Here is a 16,923-nt window from a genome sequence, read left to right as displayed (position 1 = left end):
GCCAAGTCATAAAAGGGCCAAGTTTGAAGACCCCTGGTCTAGATTGTGGGTGTGCAAAATATCAGTGTAAGTCATATTAAGTCAGCTGAAAAGCAGTTATAAGAGGAAGAGTATGGTTACGTTGGTTTCAATTCCTTCCTCCTCTCTGAATGCACACAGGTGATGGAGGTCTAGTTGCACATGTGAACTATTTTTATTAGGGGTTGTTTTTCCCAAAATTTAATAATTTGCCATTTTCAGTCCGAAAAACATTCTAGGGCTGTGGCAAAGGGCTTTCCAGAATGTTCCTCTCTTTCCTTTTGTCCTTTAACTGCCTGAAATATTGTTTTTTGGGGGGAGAGATTTAAAACAAAGCATGAGCCTAGGAAAGCTTTCAAAGAAAAGTAATTAAAAATGACAAGTTGTGGCATAAACCTGACAGTGTTCAGGAAATATGCAGGATGGATATTTTTTCATTTATGCCTTCTAGCATGTTTGTTATTGTGTTCATAATGAGACGTTCTTTATAGCTAGAGTTCTTTTTTCCCCGCTTACTGTAAATGACAGTGGGCGTCTAAGCCCTGCTCTGTATTTTTATGAGTATTTTTATCCCCACGTCATGCTTTTAAAGGTTTGGTATGCAAACATACGATTCAGAAGCTTTGGGTAGAAAATGCCTGTCACAACTGCGATTATAATAACTAACATCCTAATGAGTTGTGCTCCATATGTGAAAAATAATCTATAAACTAAACTGTTACATAATTTATATTAAAATGTGCATGCAATTATTTTGAAACGGGGTAAATCCTATACATTCCAATTACAGTGGCAATTAAGTGAAATTATGTGGATACTAATTAGATGATCCTAAAGGATCATAGACTTGTGTACTTAATTATCAGAGGAACAATCAACAACTCATTTAGGATGAATAAATTTATTTCACTTGGAGAGGCTGATACCACTATAGTTTATCCTGCCATCATGTTTCTGAGGTAATTCCGTTGAGAGCGGTGTGATCTATCCTGTATTTTCGTGAGTATAGTTAAGAACAGAATGTAACCTTTGGAGATTAGCATAAATTTCAAATCTCATTGTGCCTTAGAAAGATATTTAAAAAACCCATTATTCTTAATAAAACCCATTTAAGAAGACAGCAGTGTAAGAAGCAGCCAAAACTAGAAACCTTTGAAGAATGTAAGTAAATGACGCAGTTTCTAAAGTCTATGGGGAGCAATTGGTGAAGCCTGTTATTTATTTATTTCTTCATTCATTCCTAAATCATAAATAAAGAATTAAGGAGCGCAACTATTGCAGGTCCACTGAGCATAAGTCTCGCTCACAGTTTGAGTTTGTGTTGGATTTTATCCTGAATGACTAATCATATTGAGTGCACAGAAGGGTTTTATCCTTGGGCCAGGCCATCCATTTTGGGATAGTCCTTGACTTATGACCACGATTGGGCTCAAAATTTCCAGTGATGAGTTGGACAGTTGTTAAAGTGAGCTTTGGCCCACTATGAGACTTTAGTTGCCACAGTTGTTAAGCAAATCACTGCAATTGTTCAGTTAGTAACACGATTGACTTTGCTTGTCAGAAGGTCACAAAAGGGGATCACGTGACCCCGGGACACTCGGACAGTCATAAATGTTAGTCAGTTGTCAAGCGTCTGAATTTTGATCATGTGACCATGAGGACGATGCAGTGGTTGTAAATGTCATAAGTCACTTTTTAGTGCTGTCGTAACTTTGAACAATCACTAAATGAATGGTCGTAATTCAAGGATTACCTGTATGTTCTGGCTGCCATGGGTGGATGGTGACACACCCACGCGTGGCCTGCTATAAGCCTGTCGGGTGGTCCTCCTGTTGCTGCTATACAATCTGTGTCCGTTCTTCCTAACCGTGCATTTGGGTATTTTTGGGTGACACCACCAAAACGTGATTTGCCAGGAGAAGGCCACCATGAGAAGTGTACCAAATCAGATTTCGTTTCATTTAATAGAATAGCAGAGTTGAAATGGGACTTTGGAGGTCTTCTAGTCAAACCCCCTACTCAAGCAGGAGAACCTACAGCAACGGGGTTTTATCCAAACATGTTCCTGAACTTATAATTTCACAGGCAGAGAGATTCAAGCTGGTTTTATTACATGCACTAGAAAACAACAAAGATTCTGCAGGTTTTGGCTCAAATCTCTATATGGCCCAGGTTCCAGTCCTGCCTGAGTACCTAAATGAGCTGAGAGTCAGTTTCCTCGTGGGAAGGGTGGTCAACATCTGGGCATGGTTACTGCAGGGCCCTCGATGTTTCCAGCCTGGGTCCGTCTAGCCCTCACAGACGCACTGCTTACCCAGTTTCCATAAACATTTTGATAACCGCTTCTTTGGTTGCTTCCTATTACATTAGCCTGGTTATTTATTTAAGATTTTTAAAATAAACACAGTTGTCATAAAGTTTTTTGGATCTCCTATAACAGTCGGTTTATTCTTTCATCTTATTATTGTAATTTATGCAGTATGGTTGTTGTCTGTTATGCAGGCTTTTTAATTTTCATAATTTGCACATCAAAAAAGGTGTTAATGACATCACACCCATTAAGAAACATCTCTGATCATGAAGAATGTGCACCTATTCTGTTCAAATACGCCGTTTTTAAATCCCTTGAAAGAATTGCTAGAAATTGAGCAGGATTGCAAAAAGGATGCAAGCAAAACTAGAAAATGTTTCCATTAAATCTATCATGCGAAAGAGAACCTACCATCCAGATTCTTCTTCTTTTTTTGTTTTAAGGAAAAAGGATATCATTTAGGGGTTTTTTTTTACAGTGCAAAGCCCCTCCTCCTCACATTTCATGTGCACTTGTCAACTCCAGAGGCTTCTCTCCTTGCCTAAGGAACCTGTGGTTCTCCCAACATTGCTCTTCCCTAGCCACAAGCCACACTGGTTGAGATTTACAGAAACACCTGGAAGACTGGAGTTTTCCCATTCCTGCTCTTTTCGGTGCTCAAGTTGCAATGGGTTGCAAATTAATTGTACTGTCTTGGTTAGTATCCTGCTCAAGGTTTTTCTCTTGGAAAGGCCCCAGGGAGGCCGTCAAAGCCAACTCTTGGCTGAGTCCACTTACAAAATGGAAACATGTCTGCCTTGGGGCTGCTTGAAGGCGTCCATGGTTTTGCATTTGACAAGATGTTGCCTTTCAGAACATGGTGAAATTATGTTGTAAAAGATGTTTTTTTTTCCTTTCCTTTCCTTTTAGAAAACGAAGTAAGAGCTTTCCCAGTCTTAATTAGTGACCAAAGCGAGATAGTTGACACTAACGGAGCCGGAGATGCCTTTGTGGGCGGTACGTATCTTTCTCAAGTTATTCTATCTGGAGATCTTCCTGTTCTCCCACCTTCCTCTCCTCCTCGGCAACTTCATTAGACAAGGTGATGACAAGTGTTGGTGTTTTTTTCCAGCATAGAGCATCAAGCTTGTTCTTTGCAAGCCTTCATTTGCATCCTAAGAGTCTGTTTTAATGGATTGTTAATTCTCTCAGGAAAAACGTCTTGCTACCTTTACAGATAATATGCTGTTAAGTAACATCTACTAAGTAACATCTACATTGTTTTCACAAGATTAATTGGGCCTGTCAGAATGTTGCATAAACAAAACTGCCGCAAATATGCTTTGTAGAATCCTCCAAATTCTACCCTGGCTTTAAAATCTTAGCACATTGCTCTTCTTTTAGCAGGTTATAGTGAATATTACAGAGTATGAAAATAACTAACATTTGAACCTTTTTTTTTCCTTAGTGCATCTGTTTGTGTAAATGCCCCTCCCCCAAATGATATGTGTTAAGAGTCAGAAATAGCAGAACATCTGCTCCGATTTATATCTGATCTCAATTTTTTTTAATATTGGGAAGGGATGAAGAATCCAACTTTCTGTCTCCATTGTTTAAAATGCCTCAAATAAATCAAAACCTTGTGTAGTTGCAAAGTTATCTTGTTGATGATACATTTCTGCATCTTGCAACAACAGGCTTTGAAAATGGTCATGTCATGGTGAAAGCCTTAAAGTTGTCCACAACACTCTCCTTATTTTTCTCAAAATACGGGACTTGTTTTCATGGTATGACTAAGGTTGTTGTTGCCACATCAGAAGCGAATATAGGAGAGTCTTCACTTCTTGGTTCAGTCTGTTACAATCTAGGTTTACTTTGAGCCGTCAATCTTGTACTATCAAGTCTGTATTGCAGAACTCTAGGCAACCCCTAGGTGGCAGCAACATGATTCAGAAAACACAAACCCTGGCTGCCCTCTGGTGGTTGTTTGGGCATTAGCCCAAATAATGACAGAAACAGAATTCTCTTCCTTCTCCTCCTCCTCCTCCTTCCTCTTCCTCCCACTCCTCCTCCTCCTCCTGACCGAAAAGACCATAGGACAGTTGGTTGAAGGTTATCCTAAAAGCCTTTATCTGTGTTATTGGATGAGGAGCTCAATCTGTTCTCTAAGCATTGTAGGAAGGAAAAGAGTTGAGGAGAACCAGTTGGGGAGATGGAGTCGTAGACTCTCCGTTCTCATGTGTTAGGCTTGTGCCTGTCTCGGGTGTTTCGGTCTTGGTCTGTACAGCATTAGCTATTATCTTTCAGGCTCTACTCAGGGTTTAAACCTTAGGAAATCTGGCAAAACTGCACCTAAGGAACTAATTTCTGAGTGGAACTGAGAAGCTCTCTTCCATAAATCTAGGCATTTTTGATCCCTGAAGAGCATTATTGGTAGCGCTTAGACTGAAACGTGTGGTCCCTTCCTTTTAGTAGTAGTAGTAGAGGTTGCAAATAGAAAAGGCTAATGCCAGAGGAGGCGTTGGGGTGGAATTCTAAATATGTTCTATTCTGAATGCATTTTCAGCTAAACTCCACCGGGATATAAACAGTTGGAAGCATCTTAATTTATGTAGCTTTTAATTTATGTAGCTTACGGGAGAGCTGACCTCTCCAGGTCCAGCTTCAAGAGGACAATATTTACATAGTGTTAACAGATGGAAAGCAAAAATTTTACCTAAAGGGCACTGTGTCTCAGAGAAAATCTACCTAGTTCTGTGTGCTTGTGTGTGAATGCACAAAATCTAACCGTAGAATAATAATAGAAATATTTTTTTTCTCTTTCTCACCATCCAGAAGGTGATTTATTAGTAAATTTAGTGGCAGGTGGGGTGATCTAATTTGAGGAAAGCAATATTTAGTTGGAGATACATTAAGAGGGGTATAGCTGGCTATAAGTGACTGCATCGTATTTGGTCCCCTGGTGCCGCATATCTGTTCTTCCAAATGTACCAATTTCCAAGGAGCTAGTAAATTTTAGGATTGATAGAATAACAGAATTGCAGAATGATAAAGCTGGAAGAAACCTTGGAGGTCTTCTAGCCCAGCCCCCTGCTCAAGCAGGAGACCCACTAGACCAGTGGTTCTCCACCTGTGGGTCGGGACCCCATTTGGGGTCAAACGACCATTTCACGGGGGTCGCCAAACAACGCAGTCCGCCATTTTTCCCCCTTTTCCTTAGCTGTGCTACTCCCTTTTATTCTATCGGCTTTTGAAAGCCAATAGAATAGACTCTCTTGAATAGAGTCTCATTCTATTGGCTTTCAAAAGCCAACAGGGATTGTCCAGGCTGTCTCTGCCCTGCTGAGCCCGCCAAAAGTTCCATTCTGCAAACGGTGCTGCACCAGTTGAGTAGTCCTCGACTTACGACCGGTTGAGTAGTCCTCGACTTACGACTGGTTGGGGGTCGCGGCATTAAAAAGGTTGAGAACCACTGCACTAGACTATTCCGGACCGGTGGCTGTCCAGTCTCTTCCTAAAAACCTCCAGTGATGGAGCACCCACCATATCTGGACGCAACTTCTGTTCCTCTGGTTGCTTGTCTTCACTGTTAGAAAGGTTCTCCTTACTTCTAGGTTGCTTCTCTCCTTGATTAGTTTCCATCCATTGTTTCTTGTCCTCCCTTCTGGTGTTTTGGGGAACAGGTTGACCCCCTCTTCTTTGTGGCAGCCCCTCAAATACTGGAACACTGCTATCATGTCATGTAATATTCAGAAAATGACTGGCAGAACATTCCTCAAATGCCTCTACTTCTTCAAAAGTTCATACAGTAGGCACATAATTTTTGCCTTTATCCCAGCTCCATTTTATTACTTTATTTATAACATCCATTCCAGCATATTCCCACCTGGAGTGCTCAGGAGGACTAGAAGCCATCATTTGGAGATTCAGGGGCATCTGGAAAGAAGTCTATTTTTTCACAGAAAATATAGTCCTCTTCCAGTAGGTTGACTACCATCTCTTGAGGTTCTGCTGATCAATGGTTTCTCTGTCTGTTTGAACATAATTTCCATTTTTTTACCTTTGAATCCAAGCCATTATCATAATTGGATGTAATATTGCCAAGAAAATAAATCTAAGCCCCAAATTTTGGGCTCAGTTGCGATCGTAAGTCAAGGATTACCTTAGATGGAACTGATTTTGTTTCAACAATTCGATAAACTAGATATTCTTCAATTGACAGGAAGATCTCCCCACCTATTGAATAACCTCAACTTTATTTCAGGAAATCTAAATTTCACGACATCAACCAGCAAATAAGGAAATGTACACATTGTTTTATTTTATATTGTCCAGATTTTGGCAGAGAGACAAAAATAGGAGCGATGCCGAGTGAGATACCTCTAGCTTTCCTCTTGAAGCCTGGGAGGCTGCCTGAAATAAAAACATGACAGTAAGATGATCATCATAATTAAAATACCTGTCACAGATTACTTCCCTCACCTCCTATCCTAATTTCCCCGTCCCCTGGGATAAATCTGGTTCTCTCCTTCACCATCTGACAGCTGTAAAATATGCGCCTCAGATGATTGCTAGGGTAACTTTATTGTTTAAAAAAAAGATAGCCGATTTCGGAAACTCCATTGCTTTATGAATTGTGTCTTGTGCAATCATTATAAATGAAGCAGAATGAAAAATAAAGACTGTTGAGGTGAAGAATGTTTTAGCTCTTGCCTCTTTCCTTTCAGCTGAAGATAAGTGTAAAAGAGATTAGCTCAGCACGTCTTTCTGGTTTAACCCTTACTATCTCTTCTTGCAATTCGGTTGGAGACGGGGAAAGAAAATTCTCTTTTCAGTTCCTCAGCCTTCTGACTGACAGCTACTCCGAGGAGGAGATTTCTGACATGAATTTGGCAGATTTCCCTCTATTGTATTAGAAAAAAATATTTTTGTGTATTCTTAAAGTTTTTGATCTAATTATAATGGTGACTGTCAGCTTTTTGAACACTGCAGACATGTTTTCAAATACTAAGTGGGACCCAGAAGCACAAAAATTGCTTTGTGTCTCCACACTCTGCCCGGAGAGCGTTTAATAGCAGATTATACTGTAGTGCCCTTTGCTCTTTCGGTTCGAAATATTCTTCACATTCTCCCATGTAAAAAAACAAAATCACTATGTGAGGCAAAGATGACCTCGTTCCATTTCTTCTTCCTGATTCCCCAAATCTCACCATCTTTTCATGACTCCTTCTCCATCTCCTTTCTGAGGCTCTAGCACGGCACTTCAGAAAATGACCCATGGCTGTTTTTCACACTTGACAACCGTTGCCGCGTCCCCCGTGGCCACGTGATCAAAGTTCAAATGCTGGGCAACTGACTCGTATTTGTGACGGTCGCAGTGCCTCGGGGTCACGTGATCCCCCTTTGCGACCTTCTGACGAGCCAAGCCAATGAGGAGGGCGGGTTCACTCAACCATCCTAGTGACCTGGTGCTTCTGTAGCCCTCTCCTGCGCTGCCAGTTTAAGGCAGGGGTCTCCAAACTGGGCAGCTTTAAGGACTTTGTGAACTTTATCATCCAGAATTCCCCAGCCAGCCGTGCTGGCTGGGGAATTCTGGGAGTTGAAGTCCACAAGTCTTAAGATTGCCAAGTTTGGAGACCCCTGGCTTAAGATCAGACATACTAAGATGTGCCTGTTCTCCAGGGGATTTTCAAAAACGAACATTTCCACAGGGCCAAAATGCCATCAGCTGTCCGTTGCCTTTTTTTTTTCCTTATGTGCCTGTGTGTTTTAAAATATATTATTCACAGCTGGAAGACGTTCTTGTAATCCTTTGATTTTATACTGTTTTATGATTACGCTTGTCCTCCTTCAGGAAGAAGAATGCTAGAGATAGATAGGCGAACTATACCTTCAGGAAGAAGAATGCTAGAGATAGATAGGCGAACTATAAGGAATGTGCTGAACGGTTGTTGTGGTGGAATTGAATTTGATTATGAAATAAGCATTAGTTAGCATGTGGGGTGTTTGATAACGATAGTGCACTCAGGGGTTTCTTTCCCTCCCAGAGATGAAAAATATAGATAGAGAGTAAAAATTATTGACACTTCTTACGCTGTTTGTTCCAGCTTCTGAGTCTCCTGCTGAGTGTTTTTATAACCGCCGCATCAATGGGTCTCTTTTCCCCAGCTCCTTAGATTTAACGGAGCCGAATCAATTTCTACCACAGACAGCTTCAAGTGGTTGTTACAGAACAAGCAACACATCCTAATCAAGCCGTGGATGGGTTTCCTCAAACTTCACATTGATTTTTACTCAGCTGGAGGAAAGCAGGTCTTCGGCCTAGCATCAAGGCAGACGAGCAGAGCGGCAGTTCTGTCACTGCCCTCTCTCCTGAACGGGGAGGATTCAGGAAAGGCTGCAGGAAGATAAAGCAGGACGGCTGAAATCAAAGGCCTTAAAACGGGAGAGCCCTCAGAAAGAGCAAGGAGGAAAAAGGGGCATCTGGCAGTTTTTGTAGAAAATCTCTTCGAGTGAGGCTGATGCTTTTCCAGGGTGCTTTGCTGGGGCGCTCAGGTGAACCATGTCACACGTTTTACGTATTTATTAAACAAATTGACATAGCTGCCGCATAGGCGGCTCTCGGCGGCTTACAAAATTTTTGAAAATCCACTATGAAATAAAAGTTGCACTTGGCCAGGGCTTACTAGACACCATTCCTGGATTCGCACAAAAATGGTTTACAAGCCACAGTCACGCCCAAGTCAAAATTAAAACTGCATTTTAATTTAGCGCGGTTGGTGAAAGTGACCCCCTTGTTTCATCAGCTCAGCTCAGCATTAGAAAGCAATCCAGATTAGGAGCTTGAAATATGAATCGCGAAAGCTGAGTAACTTTTAATGCCAAAGTCTGGCTTATTCGTGAAAGGCTCTCTGAATTAAACAGGCTTCCTTCCATCCCAGGTAACGGTGCTTTCGTTTTTTAAAAAAAAAATCAGATCTCTTGCAAATCTTGTCTGCCATCTGCTACAGAGTTAACATCCTAAGGGCCGTCTTCAGGTTCCTTCTTTTTAGCATCTTCCTTGGTTGTGATTGTGAGTCATCCGTTGTGGCTCTGCTTTGCCCAAAGCAAACTGACATTGACTAGCCTTTGGGCATCCCTTTCAGCCAGGCGATAGTTCAGAAAGTGGGGTCTTTTAGCATAGTGGAAATTTTGTGATATTGTGTTGTTTAGATATTAGGATTTTAATTTGTTTATATGATTAAGTTTATTCTTAAATTGCTTACTTTGTGTTAAAAGACAGTTAAAGCGCATTATATTTGTTTATTTATATAGTTGGTTAATGTTAGTTAGATTATGATTATTATATTTATTACCCTGTATTCAGCTCTGGGGGAGGGGGGAGGGTTTGGGGTATATTTTGTAATTTTTTGTAAAACTTTTCAATTTAAAAAAAAAAAGTGGGTATTATTGGCAAGGAGCCGGGCAGTGACTGAATACAGCAGCCGGGCCTCGGTAAATCACCCACTGCTGGCTGGGCTGAGCAGCTGCTGGGCTGAACATAAAAGGCCAGGGAGTGTATTAAAGGGTAGTGCAGTTCTTCCCTTTTTAAAATATTGTCCTGCTTAAAAATCTTACTTTACGACTCGTATTTCCTGCACGCTAAGCTGGAGCTGCATGTCCTGGAGCAGAAAGGAGATTTCTTAGCTTCCAAGAAACAAATATATGGAAGCAAAACCAAAGGTGCAGGAAGAAAATGTACTATTTTGGGAAAGGTTCTTTATTAAAAACAGACAAGACACCCACGGCTTTCTCTTCAGCAGAGCCTGGTTTATTTGTGGCTTTAAAAAAAAATTACTTCGCTATTTATGTAGGCTAAGAAGAAATTACTTCGCTATTCTTATTTTGACTTCTGAAGAAAAGTCTTTTGACTGAAATAACAAAAGAGTTTTTAGCTCCAAAGTTTAGACAATGGTTAAGGCTTATTTTAATTTTATTTAAACAGTAAAATGTTATAATTTAAAACATCTGAATATTTTTATTCAGTACAAAACACCGTTGCTTGTTTTAGCATATTTTGGGATGGATGTAGTATGTACTGTAGCTTCCAGACGGAAAAAAGGGAGAAATGCCACTTTGTCCCAATTCCCAGTGACTGTTAAGTCAATTTTGTTGTAATCAGGTAGGTCATAATTATAGCCTCACTGCTGATTAGGGGACTTAAGTAGGGATATGTCTGAGTAGATCTCAGCCTACTGTGACTGAGGTGGCCCCACCTGACCACTTTGGGGGCCTTTGGGGACAATAACAGGCAAGATTAACTGTAGATACGTTGAAGTCCTTGTGGGTTGATTCTGACATCAACCAGCCTTTCTTATCTTTAAACCTACCATATTCAGAGACTGCAAGGTAGACTTATCCAGGGCTGATTTTATTAATTGCTTTTTAAAAATAGGAGGAGACATTTACAGCTCTGTTCCTGCCATTCGTAGGCTGTATATGTGATTAGCCAGATCTAGTTGCTTCAGAAGTGTTGAACAGAACGACTTATGGATGTCCTATTCTACCGAAGCCTGTTCAGATCTCAATCCACATGGATATCTTGAAGCCACAGGATCAGTTGGGACTCATAAGGGAAATAAACACAGTCTTCTTATTCTTCACAGCCAACTCTTATTTCTTCCTCATTCCCCAAGCAATCCTACAATAACAGCTCTCTTCAGCTACACAGCAGCACACCATCAGAGCCACCAGGTATCCGGAGGGTGAGAAGCTGGGCCTGACCTATCAGTTATGGAGAGGGTTGCATTCTCTCTTAAGGATCAGTTTTATTTGGTGGAGATCCTCCTTGATCCAGTATTGCTCTTGGACAGCCACTTAAGATCTTTTTCTTAACGCCTTTACCTATTCAGAGACTCCTTCCCTGGCTACTTCCAAGCTGGGCTTTTGACGTGCTATCTTTAAGGTGGTCAAAACGTCCAAGTCACCCGGCATGCATGGGGTCTCCTTGAGGCCTCACATTGCTCCATGTTGAAACAATTTCACAGGTCACCATCTGAATCCAATTTCATCTGTCCATGATGAAGCTCAGGATGGTCCAAGCAGTTGTCAGGATTAACTACTATAATGTTTAAGAACTTTGAAGGGAAAGAGGGCCATATGACAAGAATGATGAGTTGATGAAACTCCTCCTGAATAATAACAAGAACTTCCAAAACTGCTGAGGCTCTTCACTTTTATATTAAAGGGAAATTGCCCGATGTCCTTGTACATTTCTTCTGAAACTGACATTAATTACCGAAAACTCTGAATGTTCTTAACATGCATATCATGATCATACCTTGCTGCTTTGGCTTCATCAAACATTTCATCTCTGATAGTGAGACTCAAACTGATAATTACAAAATTAGAACTTGGGCATCTCCAGGCTAATGACCAAAGTTGGTTGATCAGACCAGTTGTCAAAATTCCAAGAACATAATCGTTGAAGTATGAGGAGAAAAATTACTTCTCTTAATTGTTCACAATTCTAAGAATGTAATTATAATATATGAGGAGCTATCATAGAACGGGAAGAAGACTTTGGATGTGACCTAGTCAAGGGATTCATAACCTGTTTTAAGCTGAGGACCGTGCTTGATCTTAGGTTGCAACTTGAGGGTGGCATTAAAAAAAGGAGATGAAGCCAAGGGGGCTAAGATAAAGGGATATTTGATTCAGTATTTTAAAGATCTTATTAAATTAATGAAATGCAGCCTAATTCAGAGGTCTTCAAACTTGGCAACTTTAAGATTCTCAGAATTTCTCAGCCAGGCACGCGAGCCATGCCCTGGCGACTTCCCATCCTAGAGTGGGGGGTGTATCAGGTGTGCTCAGCCTTTCGTGTATTTTTCCCCGCTCCTTTTCGCCTTGTCCTTCAGGCTTCCTGTCTCAGTTGGTCTACGAGCGGCCATTGACGGAGTGCATCCGGGCTGGACACTACGCGGCCAGTGTGATCATCAAGCGTTCCGGTTGCACCTTCCCGGAGAAACCCGACTTCAAATGATACTGAGACGCTGCCTACTTCCTGTCCCGGCCCCCCACCCGGACCCTGCATTGGCCTTTCTGTACTTCTGTTCATTTGGACCCCTCTCTTGGATGCCCTTCTCCCTCCCATCATCAGAACGTCGGACTGACAGATCATCCAGGGTGCAGTTTTGGATGCCCTGTGCATCGCATCTCTCCCTCACACACACACACACACTCTGTCTCTCAAGGGAATGCCAAAATCCTTCTGGTGTCCTGGCCAGCGCTGCTCCCTTCAGCCAGAAAAGAATTCAGTTGGGAAGTAACTAAAATAATGGTACAAGTCTAAGGGTTGGGCCTTGATCCCTGGTGTGGTTTACTGGCCTTCCCAGCTGAATCCTGGCTCTCTTGCAGTAATCGGAAGTACAGTCATGGTTTCCGGGGTGACCCAAGATTGTTTGAGCTAGGGTAGGAAATGGGGGGTAGGCTCCTCAAATGAGAGGTAGGACTTTCATTCTTCATGCTAACTTGAATTTCGGTTCGGGAATTTCATTTTCCCAGAGCAGGAACTGGATGTTATTATAAGTAAAGCCCATAATAGATACGGGCCAGCTATGAAGCCACATCTCAGAAAGTATAAATGTATTATGTGCAAATGGGAGTACAGAAAACTCATGCAGGCTGTTTCTTTGGGTCATGCCAAAATATTTTATTTCAACGCACAGTTTTAAGACAAGGTACGTCAAATAATGGAAACATCTTTATTTGTGTTACAGTATTCAAGAAACACATTCTCCAAAGTAATTTACTATGTAATTTGATACTGATAAATAAAGGAATTGTGATACAGGCGTTTTCTGGGCTTTTAATGGTGTGACGGGGTTCTGTGGCAGTAAATAGGCTCTTATAAGAGCAAGTGGGAAGCATTAACTGCACTGCAATTCATCAGTGATGCTGATAAAAACACACAATTTAGAAAAGAAGAAAAAATATTTAATTAAGTAACCAAAACCTATAACCTTGCTGCTATTAATTTATTATTAGGAAGGGCATAAAAATATACTGACGCTATTGACCCAGTAATTAAAATCTAGTGGTTGTTCACAGGACATTGAAATAAAATGGGCTTCATTTGGAACCCAGCAGAATGTCTGAACTTTCCATTACCAAGACAGAACCTCAGAGAAATTGGATATGGATCATTATTTTATGGCAAAAGCTTCCTATTGGCCATGTAGCTCCACGTAGAAAAAAGCTGGTTACTGGAAACTTATATTTCAGCATAAAATGTAAACTAGCTTCTTAGATGAGAAGCGAAACATCTTCAAAGAAAAGCAAGAAAGTCCAGTTGCCTCGTGAAAAAGCATCTTTGGGACATCCAGGTGGTTAATGTATTGAGATGTGTTTATGGGGCTCCAGACAGCCAAGCACTAGTGGGCCTGTCCCCACCCCGTTACATCTGTTCCCCTTTGTTCACCCCACTAGTTGAGTTCATCTCGCCTCTCTTGTGCCCTGCGTAAAAAATACCCTCAGGATTTCAGTTTTGAAATGGAAAAATAATACTGCCCGACAGATGTGTGTAGCAGTTCACTGTGTAGGGAGAGCAATTAAAGTAAGCCCTCTCACAAAAAAGCCAAAATAAAAGTTTGCTCTTGGTTATTCACATGTCACTGAACCGACATAAAGGATGAAGCGTCTCAAGCCGAATGGAAAGAGATCAGAATAGCAATTGGGGGGAGGGGCGGTCCTTCCAGCCATGGACCCCAAGTGGAAGGACAGCTTCTCTGAACTCTGCAAATATTTAACCCCGCTCTTTCCCCAGGTCACTGGAGTGAGACAGTTAATAGCCATCAGCTGCCGATGATGCCGCTGAACAATCGGCTTTCTTGCAGAGAAAACGGGTAGGAAAAACAAAGCCATCTAGGACCCTGAAAATCACAAATATGCTGTGGCTGTGCACACAAGTTGTTCCCCAGGCTGGTGGTTGACCTGCACTGTCTTTCAGAACAACGCGAGTGTGCTATGGTGTCCATTGTGCTATATTTTGCACACTTGAGATTTGTGATTGTCTGCTTGTGCATCAGGAGATGTGAGTGATAGGTGTACTTCCTGTGGCACTAAGTAGATATCACGTCTCTTGCGGTGCTACTTGTTAACTTTAAATATGGAGGGAGAAAGTGACTTCCTTATCTATGCCCTGGAAATGTGGCAAACCACGTAGTTAATGCACTTTGAAGTATTTATATTAAATGCATTTTTAAAGTGGGCAAAATTAGGTAAATTAAAAATATTTATTATAGAAGATAACTTTAAATGCATCGCATTAAGCAGGAATGGGAATCTTCGCCCACAGTTCTAATCCAATTGTGCAAAACAATCCAGTTTCTTCTTTTCTGATTACACCCTGCATCTATTGCTGTCTTTTCATAGTGGATATCCAACCTCCCAAAAGAAAGGTTGTCAGAGAAGATGGACATCAGTTGGACTCTTCCCCATCGCGCTTCTTTGATAGGAAGACGCTCAGGTGCCGGCAATCGGAGCCAAGGTAAAAGTTCAAGATTAGTACTTTATTGCGTTCTACCTATAATACAAGAATCTCCCCAGACTGCTTGCCTTCCCTTGGGAACAAAGAGATAAGGGTTTCATGGAACTTTTGTGTCAGGTGCAAGTCTCTCGCAGCTGTGCAAGGACTCCTCGTGACTAGCTCCCCACTTGATCCCTCTCCCTTGCCTGACTGAGAGTTTCCCAACAAAGACCTGGGCATCTCTTACAGCTTTGAGTGTCTGGTGCTTTCCCCCCTCTTGGAAAAGCCACAGATAGACCTGAAGAAACTGCCTCGTGCATCCTCTGGTAGAGAAGGCCCGACGTTGGCCTGCCAACACAGGCCTCACCTGCTGAGGGAGAGGCCTGCTGGACACCCTTCTCTGTGTAGGTGCCCTGAGGAATGCCACAAGCACAAGCATTGGTTTCCTTCCCATCATTTAGCAGTTGTCTGTTACCTCAAGTCAGCATCTTTACTCTGAGGTAAAATATGTGCCGTTTTTCCATTAGGGACGCAGAATAGCCACAAGACTAGCAGAAAGTGCCAAGCTGGTGCAGGTCAAGAATTACATTGTCTTCCTGCAAAGTTGAAACGGGGATTTGGGCTTATTGGACAGCAGTTGGTCTCCAGATGTTGGACTTCAGCTCTCGTAATCTTCCTTTACTGCTCATCCTATCTGGGGTGGGGGGAAGGGACCGTGGTCCAGTAACTACTGGGGGTTCAGTGAAGGGAACCATTGGTTTAGAAAATAGGATTAAATAAAGCAATGACAGCTTAGTCCACCAGCGGCTAATAGTGATGACAACTATCTGTCTGCTCCAGATCCTGCACTGAGGAGTAATTAGTGATGAGTAGCAACAGAAAATAGCTGTTGCCTTTTTATCTCCCTGGCTGGGGATTCTGAGACTAGAAAGATGGATTAAATGAATCTTAGCCGGATCCTACAGGGATTTTCTTATCTTCTTTTATATGCATGAGTTTGTGGATTTTAATCCTGAAGTGTTGTCTTGGCAGAGAGGAAAGCTTTGAAGTAAATTTGGGTGGGGCCATGCTGGTTTTCAGCAAAGTTCAATCTTTGCCTTTTTCCTAATAAAATAATACAATTATCTCTTTTTGCAAAGACTTTCTGAGGTTTATTAGTAAGAATTCCTGAAAGGTTTTCAGCAAAGAACCCAAATGGATTTCAATGTCCACAAATTACTACTAAAGCCTTAATTTTATTAAAACAGGTTAGGAAATGCCCTCATTCATGGATGTGGCTGTCCATCTCCTTGGCAAAGCTTCTTCCAGTCCTTTGGTGCTATAGAGCAAAAGCAGAAAGTGGACCAACAAGCTAAGTTCAGGAGATGCAGAGTTCAAGAAATGGGGTGAGATGTTGAAGTTGCTTCTGGTATTATCCAGAACTTCAGATACGAACATGGAAGAATGTCTGATGTCTGATCCTTCTGCTTTGCTTGGATATCATCGTCCAAAAGTCTTGCATCAGGACTTCTCTATATTTTGATTCTGGAATGGATGAACAGGGAAGGCAGCCTTACAGGATAAAGCCACAAAAATGGTGGGAGCATACAAGATTTGGTTCAATTTTGAATGTAGAACCATAGGGCTTAAAGGCAACTTAGAGGTCTTCTAGTCCAACCTTCTGCTCAAGTCAGGAGACCTTATACTATCCTGGTCAAATGGTTGTCTAGTCTATTTTGGAAAACCTCCAGTGATGGAACACCCACAACACCAAGAGGCAAGCTATTCTGTTGATTAGTTGTTCCCGCTCTCAGAAAATTGCTCTCACTGTGAGGACATTTTTCCTTACTTCTAGGTTGGTTCTCTCTTTGAAAAGCTTCCGCCCATCACTTCTTGTAATGGGTGGATAATAAGCCAATCCCCTGTTCTTTGTGACGGCCTCTCAAATATCGGAAGACAGTTTCTGCATCTTCTGTTGATAGCGGAACGGAACGAGGAAGCCGGGTTTGCAGCCCTCGAAATTGATTTCAAGAAATTGTTTTAACAGAGGAGGGAATCAAGATATTGCAGATTGGATTAAGGCCACTGCTTTGCCAGGAAAACGTAACCGTAACACTTTAATTGGCCC

At 41.7% G+C, this 16,923-nt stretch overlaps 1 protein-coding gene across 2 annotated transcripts in view; it reads left to right on the top strand.

The window, feature by feature from the left end:
* ADK (adenosine kinase) overlaps positions 1 to 13,144 on the top strand; it is a 124,574-nt gene extending 111,430 nt beyond the window's left edge. For both annotated transcript variants that reach the window (XM_039339647.1, XM_039339648.1), the window contains exons 10-11: positions 3,239 to 3,325; positions 12,208 to 13,144. In XM_039339647.1, coding sequence (XP_039195581.1) covers positions 3,239 to 3,325; positions 12,208 to 12,332 — 212 coding nt within the window. In that variant the 3' untranslated portion in view covers positions 12,333 to 13,144. The remainder of the gene's footprint in view (positions 1 to 3,238; positions 3,326 to 12,207) is intronic.
* The last annotated feature ends 3,779 nt before the right edge of the window (positions 13,145 to 16,923 follow it).

The sequence above is a fragment of the Crotalus tigris genome, unplaced genomic scaffold, assembly GCF_016545835.1.
Source record: "Crotalus tigris isolate CLP2741 ecotype Arizona unplaced genomic scaffold, ASM1654583v1 scf7180000017736.1026742, whole genome shotgun sequence".
Taxonomy (NCBI): Eukaryota; Metazoa; Chordata; class Lepidosauria; order Squamata; family Viperidae; genus Crotalus; species Crotalus tigris.
The sequence above is the reverse complement of the archived record's forward strand: the minus strand, read 5'-3'. Positions and strand labels throughout refer to the sequence as shown.